General features: G+C 43.1%; 1 protein-coding gene across 2 annotated transcripts in view; it reads left to right on the top strand.

Moving 5' to 3' along the window:
* The window catches only part of ABLIM3 (actin binding LIM protein family member 3), a 107,122-nt gene that overhangs the window by 30,599 nt on the left and 63,493 nt on the right, over positions 1 to 13,030 (top strand). For both annotated transcript variants that reach the window (XM_040630433.1, XM_040630432.1), the window contains exon 3: positions 6,380 to 6,517. In XM_040630433.1, the coding sequence (XP_040486367.1) occupies positions 6,380 to 6,517 (138 nt within the window). The remainder of the gene's footprint in view (positions 1 to 6,379; positions 6,518 to 13,030) is intronic.

The raw sequence follows: 13,030 nt of genomic DNA, 5'->3' as shown, positions 1-13,030 counted from the left end.
ACACACACCCTCAGACACTGACGCGGGCAAGCCTAAGTTCTCTCCCTCTCCCTCTGGGCCTCAGCCTTCTCATTTGCTAAGTGAAACCAGGGGACTCATCTCATTCATTCTCGTATTCATCCATCGAGTACTCGTGGAGCACTTACAGACCTGGCACGACGGTGCAGAGGCAGACAGGGCACATGTGGTCCCTGCCCTCGAGAGGCTCACAATCTCTGTATTAGGTACCCTCCCAGTCCAGGGAGCTCTGATGGGTTCCAGGGATTCGCATGATGAACACAGATGTAATGACACAATGCGATGACACACGTGGGGCCCTTAGGGGTTACAAAAGCAGCTCTCACGGTCTCCCTGGCAGAGTTTTCAGAAAACAAATCACTCACCTATTCTAAGTATGCACACACAACTGACACGCCGACACATCCCCCTAGAAACAGCAGATGTGCCCAAAATACACCGCCCCAGGAAAACATAGATCATAGCCTCTGTTTCCCACAACAGGAAACACCCAATTCACACATTCCTCTGCAGGATACATCCAAAGCGTGTCAGCCACCCACCTCTGCAGCCCACAGAAACCCATAAACAGAAAGCTCAGAGAGGGAGGAGAAAGCAGAGGTTGCTTTAAGGTGGTGAACGGGCTGCAGCCGGAGCTTCTCTTCCTGAGCGGCAACAGGGAGGGAAACCAGAAAACCTTTGCCCAAGTTGGACTGGTCCCAAAATGGATTTGACAACATTTGAGCCAAAGTCAGGGGCAAGTGGCAGGGGGCAATTTAGAACAAATTCTTACATTGATTTGGAGATGGGGGTGCGTGACTTTAGAGATCCTTTAATATTCATTATTGCTTATATTTATTAAGCCCAAGCAGTGTCCTAAATGCTTTTATATAACTTAAGTGATTTAATACTCACAGGTGACCTGAGTGGTTCCAGGTGTCATCGTGCCCTTCACTTGTTCAAGGTCACACAGCCGGCAGGCAGCAGAGCTAGAATACAAACTCAGCCCTCCTGACTCCAGCACCCACACCCTGAACCCCTGTGCCTTGTGCCTCTCAGCGCAGGGATCCCATGTCACTGCTGTCTTGCCCAGGAGACGGGATCAGGGGTACAGGCCCCAATTCAACTCCAACACCGAACTCAAGGTCACATGGTAAACGACCAGAGACTCCTCTATACAGACCCCACCTAACTTGTCAGGCACACTGCTCTCTACCCATGAAATGCCTGGATCCACAGTCAGGTCTCCTCCTCGGTACTTAGGAAATACCTGTGAACACACTCGGGGTACTTTGGGCCCTAATGAAGCCGTGAGGAGCCGATGTGTGACAGCTGCGGCAGCCCCGGCCGCTCCCCGGGGCCCGGGGCAGTGGCAAGCTCATTTTGGAACTGGTTGATTCTCTCTGCTTGATGTTTCACTGTTCCAGCAGAAGCTCCACTGTTTTTATGACACTTCCAGCCATTTTTCACAGCTGTTGTGCTGTCTTCAAGTCAGCTCTGTCACTTTTAATTATACCCCAGGATAGCACAGGTGCGTCTACCTTCGTAGGACGTTTTAAAGAGGACTCGATGAGAATGGAGGGACCTCTTTTTCTCCAAGGTCAGGCCACCCTCAGGGGAGGAAGGACCAACGGTGCAGGTGCCACATCGGTAAGGAGAACACAACTCAGGTCATGTTGTCTGTGAGAGGGGAAGCCTGCCACTCTCTGCTTTGAAAGGAGACTCATCTAATGACAGCACTGGTCCGTTTAAGAGGGAGACCAGTTCGTACAGAGAAGGGAAGAGTGTGGAGGGAAGAAGAGGCACAGAAAAGGTCACACAGAGCCAGGACCCGCTTTGAATTGGGGGGGATTTTTATAAATCATTTTGTCCAGTCTCCTCAGTGACTGCGGAGGGAGGATGTGCTCAAGACCATAATACCAGGTAACAGCAGAGAGGGAACTGGAACCCAGGCCACCGGGCCTTGTCGTTGAGAAACTCCCGAGACAGGAACACCAGACAGCCGGAGGGAGGGAGGGAGAGAAGCAGGGGGAGGAATTGGGTGTTGAACTTATTTCTTGCTCATTGGACTCGCATGTTCGTTTTCACCTACCGGGAGGCCAGCCACCCCACCCCTCGGATTTGCTGTTGTGCTCCAACCCTTTTAAATGATCTGTGTCACCTTTGGGAAGAGCTTTCCTTGCAAATGTAGTCGTGGAATTAAGTTGTATCTTCCCATAGAACTGAAGATCTGCCATGTGTCTATTTCAGACCCTCCATTTTTCATCTCAGCGGCACTGACCAGCTGATTTTCTGTCTTAAAAAAGTATCCTGACAGCCACTGCCAACTGACTTCTTTGCTTCCATTCTTGGAAAAATTAAGGTGGTTCAGTCTCGCAGTACGGGAGTTCCTATTGCAAACTGCTTTTGAGCACGACTTTAAAACTCTTCAAGATGAAAAGGGATAATTTAAGTCTGAGGTGGTATTCCTGAATTAATTTGTACATGTTATTTTTATATAAATAGGATTCAACCAGACTTAATTTCTCGCTCCCCCAATCTCAATGCCTGGTGTTCCATTTGTGGATTTATAAAGTTGTAACGTCCAATAATGGTACCACTAGGCACACGTGGCTATTTAAATGTAAATTTATATTAATTAAAATGAGATAAAATTAAAAATTCAGTACCTCAGTCACGCTAGCCCTATTTCAAGTGCCCAACAGCCACCTAGGGCTAGCAATTATTATATTGGCCAGTGTAAATATAGAACATTTCTATACTCAGGAATCTATTGGACGGCATTCCCTTACAGACTAGGACCTGGGAATGTCTCTCTTAGGCGCCCTTTACTGGCCAAATAGCATTTAAACAGAAGCCAGAGTTTCCCTGCATGCATTTTAGAAACGTATCACATGATCCAGGTCTCTAAACTTGGTAACTTTATGGATTATTTCACAAGTCAGCAGAGCTAACATCCTTTGAGGCTCATGGCTGCTGTAAAATGTTGCCGTCAAGGATAGGCAGTTCAGAATTCAAGTACAAGTCAATTTGAAATTCGAAAGACATTTTGTACATAAGACAAATGTTGTAAATCATGTGACTGGTTTCTAGTACTTTCTGAGATAAAAATTCGTAGAAAAAATAACCAGCAGAAAATCAACAATAAAATTTCAATGTTTGGGGGGGTGTTTAGAGATTGGTGGGAAGACATAGCACCTTCCACACACACCTACACACACAGAGTGTGGTTTGCTTATGTCGTTGACTTAGTTACTCAAGGATACAGAATCTTGTTGGAAATGAGGAGGCTTACAGGGCAAGAGCAGATATGGCATATCTCAGCCTAGCTTCCCTTGACCCCTAGAGTTCCTGTTGGCACTATCTAGATAAGGAAAGGTCTCCACACATCTGTAAGCTCAAATCTTGCTACACTGCTGCCCTTTTATAATCACAGTTTACATCAGCAATCTGGAAGAACTCACGCGAACGATGCCTGCATTTCTATTTATGGGATTATTTACAAACATCAGACATTTGTGGGTTTCCAGCCACGGTCAGCAGCACCGGAGCAGCACCCTCAGCCTGAGGGAAGCAGGGGGGCCCATCCCTAACTCTGCCCCCAGAAAACCCACTTTCCTAATCTATCCCCTCACTTGGATTTTTACACCTTTTTATCTGAGTGGTGCAAAGACTGAGTCTTGACTGAAGGCCATGTTCACAAATCAATTTCCCCAGAAAATCAAATCAGGGGAAACTCTGATTGATCTTGGAAGCTGGTTCTTGAGCAATAGGGCGGGTTACATTAGAAGAGGTAAATGAGAATTCATGCAGCGATTCCAGATGGACTTTTGGATTCTTTTGAGACTTCTCATCACTGTTGGTGATGATTATCCTGTTAGTACCTACTTGACTTTCAGACTGACAGCTTTGTCTCCCTCCACAATCATGGATTACTACACCACTCTGATAAACGGGGTCTACACTCTTCTCACCGAATGGTGGGCGAGGGAAGAGTGAGATATTTTCCAGGGATGGTGAACACGAATCAGAGACAGAAGAGGAGATGGGATGAATGGTTATGGACATTCTGGGGTTGGGGAAGGATTGCTCCAAGCTGTGGGGCGGGTGTGATGATGATGGTACCAGTGAGCATTTGTGGAACATTTCATGCACTTTTCGAAATGCTTTACGTGTATTAACCCATTCAGTGAGTTAATTAAATGATTTCGTTAACTAGCTAACTCACTTAAATTTTGTCTTAAATTTAAGACAGGAGAAAAGTTGAATAAGGGGCAGGGACTCCTCGAGACAAAGATGGTCAGAACGGTGTTATTCTCTCGCCTCAGACAGCGAAGTTGTCAGACGCAACACTTTCAGGGCTCAGTAACCAGCTTTTTGCCCTACAGTGCACTGGTGATTCAGGAGACCAGTAAGTGGAAGATAATTGAAAGTCCATGGGCACCTGGGTGGCCCAGTCAGTTAAGCGTCTGCCTTCAGCTCAGGTCATGATCTCAGGGTCCTGGGATCGAGTTCTGCATTGGGATCCCTGCTCTGCAGGGAGTCTGCTTCTCCCTCTGCCCTCCCCCCCACTCATTCTCTCAATCTCTCTCTATCGCTGTCTCTCTCAAATAAATAAGATCTTATTAAAAAAAAAAAAAAAAGGAAGTCCTGCTTTTCCGTTACTTGACTTTAAAAGGAGGAAGGCAGCTGAGATCAGTTATGGAGGCCATCTTTGAGAATCTGAAGAGAGCTGTAGGATAATGTACATAACACCAAATTTTATATTTAATTAGAAATATCGGATCCCAGGTGTATCCATCAGGATATGCTGCAGTAATAAGGCCATGACAACAAAAATTCCTCCTTGCTCACCATAGATGTTCGTCCTGGGCTAGCCTTGGAGCTGCGCTCCAGGACTCCATCAGGGCACCAAGCTGATGCATCCTGCACACCATCTGGGCTATCGCTGGTTGCTGGGTTATAGAAAGGGCAATATGGCAGATCACAAACTGTCTCCAGTTGAAAGTGAGACACACAATTTCCATTCACATTTCCTTGCCAAGCAAGACATCATGTGCCATCCTTCATTGTGCCTAGAATAAAAGATTCAAATTTCAGTGAACAGCCATTAACAACTCACACACTAGGTCAAGAAGCCCTGAATTGAGTATTCTCTAAGTTCCTTTGCAGTTGAAGGTTCATGTGAGTCCAGATTAATTTGTAATATGCTTATTCAAAATTTAGGCAGTAAGCCTACGTGTCTAAGTGGTAGGCATCGATTCCCCTCCAATCAGGTGGTCATCTTTATAGCCAGGACAAGAGTGAGCCTTCTCCTAATAGGGTATGAGCAAAAGATTTTGGACTGTTGCTTCAACTTTGAGAATTGAGGAATTGAGGAGTTCTCTCCCGATCCCCCTAGGGGCTTCCTACGAGAGAGAAGATTTGGTTCCTCACTGGCACAGTTATCCCAGTAGCTTATACACAATGAGGTTGGACCAGACAGCTGTCGATATCCCTTCCAACCCTCAGGTTTTTTTTTAATTCTTAGCAGGTAGCTACTATTATTAAATACCAGATGACCAGATTTTAGAGTGGTCAAGCAAAGTATCTCTCAGGGACAGGAGATCTGGAAAAGTAGTCGTGAGAAAGTCTGGGCAAGAGAATAATAGACCTACAGGCTAGGAGAGCTCTATAGTATCGTCAAATGCCCAACCTCCATTGACTTCAGCCCCTTCATAATCTCTACCAGATTTTTTTTTAATTATATGCTTTTAACATTTTCTCAGTGCTATGGAAATTGCCATTCAAAGGCAGGTTTAAGATGCGTCTCCTCACCAACCTCCTTCCAACTAAAGTGCCTTCCCTTTATGCCTCTTTTGTACAAAGCCTGTGCTACCATCAACCACCCTCATTTTATAGATGTCAAAACTAGAGGCCCAGAGAGGGGATGTCACTTGCTTTGCTCAAAGCCAGTTGGAGGCAGGGCCAGTCTCCCATTTCTTTGAGACCCATGTCAACTGCAAGAACCAAATTCTCCCTGAGAAGTTTGGGACCTGGTTTTGATCCAGAAGTCACCCAAGAAATAGTATTTCTGGATCATTTACCTTGAAATACTCTACTTCTTCTTTTACTTTTCTTCTTCCTTGAATTTGGCCTCTATTGTGGTGAGGAAAGATGACGCTCACTCGTAAGTGTCTGCCTGCTTCGGGGGATTTGTAGACTCACGTCTCAGTGATGTCTTACCTGGCATATGCAGCCTGGGAATGTATTCAAGGTACTTGGTTAATGACTTGCACGCTTTCTGCTTTTTCTCCTGGTTAGGAGCGTGATACTGTCTTACAGCAGAGTTTGTGAAGAGGAAAGGCCTTCTGGATAGTGATCTCTTTGTTTCTTTCTACAGTTCCTTATCAGCAGAATCCTTACAATCCCCGAGGCAGCTCCAGCGTCATCCAGTGCTACCGATGTGGAGACACCTGCAAAGGGGAAGTGGTCCGTGTCCACAATAACCATTTCCACATCAGATGCTTCACCTGTCAAGGTAGGAGGCCCGGACCCCCAACTCCCTGGTCAGATCGCAGGCCCTGGTTTCACCCCCAGGACGTGCCACAGGGGCAGGCAGAAGAAACACAGGCAGTCGAGATACCTCTCCAAGCCTAAAGAAACTTTCCTTGAGCCTTTATGAGAACTCTCCCTTAGGCAGTTTAGAGTGAAGAGGGAGGGAAGAGTCGGTCGTGGGGGAAGGAGGGCACCTGGTGACCTCAGCATGGTAGCGCTGACCCAGAAGGAAAAAAGCAACCCTGCAAGCTTAGCCTACACATCTGGAAAGACTCTTGTCTTGTGCCTATAAACCAATTTGAGAGTGAATGGAAGACCTATTCTATGACCGTGTGGCAGTCCTCAAAGCTTAAGTTTAACAAGGGAGAAGGTACATTATGACTTCACTAAGGTCTGTAACTTGGGAGCAGATGGATGTTGAGTTATCTCTGGACTCTTAAAGAAGCAGGATAGCTAACAGCAGGAAGAAAGAAGACTCCGCTGAAAGAGCCCAGGGAGACTTCTGGCCCAAGCTGGGCTGCCCTCCCTCCCGCATGGTCCCTGACATATGCCTCTCCAGCCTCCACTTCTTGAACTCCTCGTCCAGACCTTCTGTTCCACAGAGCAGCCATTCCGAGGTTGGATGGGGTTAGGAAATGCTTGACCCCCAAACCAGTAACTTCGCCCTGTTGGTTCTAGCTTTGTTCTCATGAGGTTTGATGAATACTTCATGCATGCTGTTCCCTGCGGCTGCCGTCCGCACCTTGCAGCCAGGTCTCCCCAGGCCTGATTACACTGTAGGTCCTTACCTTGAGCCTCACCTGAAAGGATTCCAACTTGTATCATCTTGGAGTCTTCTTCCTTGATCCATGCTGGTTTGTCACTATCATTCTTGAAGCATAGTGTCCAGAACAGACCACGGTTCTCAAGGTCTGCCAAATACGGCGTGGGCACCATTTCCATTAATATGATCGGTGTTGAACTGACCTCCCGAGGAGCCACTCCATGGCATTGACGTATATTGAATTTAAGGTCCATTAAAACCTCAGATGTTTTCATTTTAGTAACTGCTTCCTGCCTCAGTCTCGTGTGTCTGAGATTGACTTCCCCTGCCACTGGGAAAAATTCTGGATTTCTTCCTCAGGATCTCACTAGACTCTGCACTGAGCAAATAAATTACGTAGTCATATTCCCTAATTTTTTAATGGAAGCGTATATGGAATATATTTTAATTGATGTGATTTAAATTCTATATTGAGACTTGGCAAACCCCTTTAGTGTGAGCTGACCTGCAAAAGTGTCTTGGCGAGTGACAATTTTTACATCCCTACAAGTTAGGGCAGGACAAAGCGTAAAAACAATAAAATTGTTCGAAGGAGTTTTGAGCTACGGCTTTGCAATTGCATTCTTAAGAAAGTATATTCGTTACCTTTTGTTAGACCAAAATTTAATAGTTTAAAATAACTTTTGTATTTAGCTTGTGATTCTCTGGGTTGGCCGGGCAGTTCTCCCAGTCTGAGCTGGCTCTCCTTGTCTCCACTCGCCTCATCGTGCTGCTCTCGGTGGCCCAGCTGCCAGTGGTTGGCAGGCTGTCGAGCCGAGTGCCTGCATATGGCTTCTCATCCTCCAGCAGCCTGGCTTGGATTCATTTACATGATGGTCTCAAGTACAGCAAGAGAGCAAGCTTCAAAAAGCAAGACCTTTTTAAGCCTCAGTTTATGTCATCCTTGCTAACGTCCCATTGGCCCAAATGAGTCAAGTGGCCAACCCAGGTTCCAGATCATAGAAAAATAAACTTTGCCTTTGGTGGGAGGATTTGCAGATGGCAAGGGTGCAAATGCAGAGAAAGGAAGGACTTGGCCATTTTGACCATCAACCACAGGGAAGTTGTAGAATATCTTTCCGTGGAGATTTTAAAGGAAAAAAAATAGATTTACTTTTCTGACTATTTTCAATGCCAACTTGCTTAGAAGTGAAATAAATGAGAGAATTTTTGTTTCCAGCAGTAACCAGTTATAGTGATCCTACATAGCCTCGTTTGAAAAAGTTAAAATCTCTATGAATTTTTCTTACAATTCTTTTACCATGCACTACTGTGCTGACATGACATGAAAGAATGAGCTGAGGTGAAAAACAAAAATAAAGGCAGAAATCCTCGTGTGCCTGCCAATGCCAGAGTTAGTCCTGATGGTTTATACTAAACCTCGGAGACCTCGAGCTTTTGCCTTGATGGCTGTAGCGATCGTGGAGACATAGGAAGGGAGGCGAGAGCCCGGTCTAAGTAGGAATCTAATTGGAGACCTCTGAGTAAAGCTGAGATTTTCCCCTATGAAAATCTTACTTTCAAAGTATGGATGGATGAGAAATAAACTGGAGAAGGAGACAGCAATGAAATTTGTCTGTACCAACTTTGGCACTGGGCAGAGGAGAATAAAACTTGTATCAAAATGTCTACCTATAACCCACCCTTAACGTGGATTCGTGTTCTATATTCATGCCGTATATTTGGCATAAATTTTCAAGAAGTGAAACAGAATTTAAAAGAAAGTCGTTCCACACTTGGCAAATGGCAGAAACAAGCGATATTCCTCTTTGGAGGAACTCAGCTTTACCCCAGACCTCAAAGAACTCCCACAGGTAACATAATTAGCAAAATGAGTAACTCGCAGTCAAAAATGCACAAATCATAATGGAGGGAGAGCCAACAGAAACAGTGAAGAGGAGAATCAGAACCTCAGAGACTTCATACATTGGTATTTTCTGACATTATATAATGACTACATACAATACATTTAAATAGGTAAGAAGAGCCATTTAAAATAGAGTGAGAAACAACGCACTATAACAAATAGCACAGCAGATTTGAAAAAGAAACAAACCTTAGAAATTAAAATACACAATATTTGAAATTTAAAAGTCAGTGTATGGATTATAGAGCAGATTAGATGTTGCTGAAGAGAGAATTACTGTAGGATTTAGCCAAGAAAAAAGGTATATACATGTAGTCCAGAAATATAAGAAGGTGGTAAAAATAAAAGAGAAGTTTACGCATGGAGAAAATAGTGGAAAGTTTTGACATATATTCAATCAGAGTTCTAGAGATATGTAATCGAATACATGAGTGGGAGGACAATATTTGGAGACATGACAGCTGTGAACGTTCTAGAATTGTTCAAAGACACATATCTTTGGATCTAGAAACTTAATAAATCCCAATAGAAAAATACAAAAGAAATCCACCTACATACATCATCAGAATGATAATCACCAAAGACAAAAGACAATTCTAAGAATAGCCAGAGAGAAGAAACAGATCATCTGCCTGTGCATGGTAAATAGACTGACCGCTGACATGTTAGTAGTAACAAGGAAGCCAGAGACCAGTGGAATAATTCCTGTATGTACTGAAATAAATAACTGTAAATTTTGGATTATGTATTCAGCAAAGGTATTTTTCAAGAACAAAGGCAAACCTATAGCAAACATCATACTTAATGGTGAAAGACTGCCTGCCTGCCTGCCTGCCTGCCTATAAAGTCAAAAGTAGCAAAAGGATGTTTGCTCTTACTACTTTCATTCAAAACTGTATTGCAGGTTCCTATTGGGTCAGTTACGCAAGAAAATGAAATAAAAAACATCCAGATTGAAAAAGTAAAAGTAAGATTATTTCTATCTGCACGACATGATCTTATATATATAGCAAATCCTAAGGAATGCACTAAAAAACTTAGAAATAACAAATAAGTTCATCAGGGCTTCAGGGTGAAAGAGCAATATACCAAAATCAATTGAATGTCTATACACTGACAATGAACAATCTGAAAATAAAATTAAGAAACGATTCCATTTACAATAGCATCAAAAATAAAATACATAGGAGTAAATTTAACAAATGTAAAATTTATACTCTGAAGATTACAAAATATTAAAGAAGATCTAAATAAATGAAAAGAAATCTCATGTTCGTGGATCAAAAGTCTTAACATTGTTAAGATGGCAGTATTCTTCAGACTGATCTGCAGATGTGATGCTATCTTACTCAGCCCAGGCTTCCACAATAAAATATTGTAGATTGAGTGTCTTAAACAACAGAAATTTATTTTGTCACAGTTCCAGAGGCCAGAAGTCCAAGATCAGAGTGCCAACATGTTTGGGTTCTGGTGAGAGCTCCCTTCTTGACTTGCAGATAGCCATCTTCTCACTGTGTTCTCACATGTCAGAGAGAGTGAGAGAGACATGGCAAGCTGGCTGGTGTCTCTTCTAAAAAGGGCACTAATCTCATAATGAGGGTCCCACCCTTATAACCTTATCTAAACTTAATTATCTCCTGAAGGCCCCCTACCCAAATACCATCACACTGGGGGTTAGAGCTTCAAAATACAAATTTGGGGCAGGACACTATTCCGTTCTTAGCAAATGCAATCCCCATAAAACTCCCAGCTGGCTTCCTTGAAGAAATTGACAAGCTGATTATGAGATTAGTATGAAATTGCAGGAGCCATAGAATAGCCCAAGCAATCCCAAAAAAGAAGAACAAAGCTGGAGGACTCAAACTTCCCGCTTTCAAAACTTACTCCAAAGCTACAATAGATAAGACAGTGTGGTACTAGGACACGGATAGACATGTAAATCAATAGAATTGAGAGAGCAGAAACAAACCCTTAGGTTTATGGTCAGGTAATTGTCAACAAAGCTACCAAGACTATTTTATAAGGAAAGAAGAGTCTTCAATAAATGGAGCTAGGAAAACTGGACATACATATATATATTAAAAAAAAATGAAGTTGGACTCCTTCCTCACACCATACACAAAAATTAGCTCAAAATAAGTCAAACACCTACATGTAAGAGCTAAAACTATAAAATTCTCAGGAGAAAATATAAGAGTAAGTCTTTGTGACCTTGAGATAGGCAAAGATTTCTTGGCTATGACACCAAAAGCACAAACAACAGAAGAAAATGAAATAGAAAAATAAATGAATTAGGTGTCATCAAAATTAAACACTTCTCTGTGCTTCAAAATATATCAAGAATGTAAAAAGTCAACCCACTGAATGGGAGAGGAAATTTGCAAAACATACATCTGGTGAAGAACCTGTATCTAAACTATATAGGGGATTCTTACAACTTACTAAGAAAAAGACAAATCCTCCAATTTCAAAAATAGGCAAAGGATCTGAACAAAGGTTTCTCCAAAAAGTTCTACAAATGTCCAGTAAACACATGGAAAAAATGCTCAACATCATGAGCCATGTGAGAATGCGCTTCAAACCACAAGAAGACACATGTCACACCCATGAGATCGGCCATATTCAAAAAGTCAGAATATAAGTGTTGGCAAGAATGTGGAGAAATTGGAACCCTCATCCATTGCTGGTGGGAATGCAAAGTGTGTAACTGCTGTGGAAAACAGTCTTGCAGTTCCTCTAGGAGTTCAATGTAGTTACCACATGACTTAACAATTTCAAAGTCATAAGATGTATGCTTAAGAGAAACAAAAACGTATGTCCACGCAAGAACGTGTGCATGAATGTTCATAGCAGTATTATTCATCAAGTCAAAAATTGGAAACAATTCAAATATCCATCAACCAATGAATGGATAAATAAAATATGGTGGAATATTTTGCAGCAATACATCCACGTGGATGAACCCTGGAAACACAAATGGCCCATAAACATATAAGAAGATTCTCAATTTCATTAATAATCGGTGAAGTGAAATTTTAAATCACAATAAGATGGGACGCCTGGGTGGCTCAGTTGGTTGAGCGTCTGATTCTTGATTTCAGCTCAGGTCATGGTCTCATCGTCGTGAGATCGAGCCCCAAGTCGAGCTCACCCTGGGCATGGAGCCTGCTTGGGATTCTCTCTCTCTCCCCCTCCCTCTACCCCTACCCTCCCCACCCTGCTTGCACACGCGCACCCATGTGTGCTCCCTCTCTCGAAAGAAAGAAAGAAAGAAAGAAAGAAAGAAAGAAAGAAAGAAAGAAAAGAGTGTGTTTTTTAAAAATTAAATAAATTAAATAAAATCACAATAAGATGACGTTTTATAGGCACCATGTTGACTACATATATTATCGGCTTTCAATGATGATATGGATCCGTGGAAACTGCTGGTGGGAATGCAAATGGGAAAAACTCTTTGGAAAACGGCGAGGCTTCACCTCACGGATATAAGAATGTTCAAAGCAGCATTTCCATAAAAGAAAAAAAAAGACTGCAAGCAGCTCAAATGTCCTGCAACAGTGGAGTAGATCGATTGTGATCCAGACAGTGGGATACAGCATAGCAGTATAAGTGACAAACGCGGTTGCATGCATCGGCATGGACGCATCTCAAAAACATAACCCTGAAAGCAGGAAGCAAGCGCAGAAGAACAAATGCGGTAGGATTCCACCAATATAAAGTTCAAAAAAAGGCAAAGCTCAACGTTGCATTATTTGTGGGTGTACCAGAGGTGGTCAAAGTAGAAAGAAAAGCAGGGGAATGACTAACACGGGATTAGGGACAGCGGG

This window comes from Ursus maritimus, unplaced genomic scaffold (assembly GCF_017311325.1).
Source record: "Ursus maritimus isolate PB19 unplaced genomic scaffold, ASM1731132v1 scaffold_15, whole genome shotgun sequence".
Taxonomy (NCBI): Eukaryota; Metazoa; Chordata; class Mammalia; order Carnivora; family Ursidae; genus Ursus; species Ursus maritimus.
Note: the sequence above shows the minus strand (reverse complement) of the source record. Positions and strands in the feature narration are given on the sequence as shown.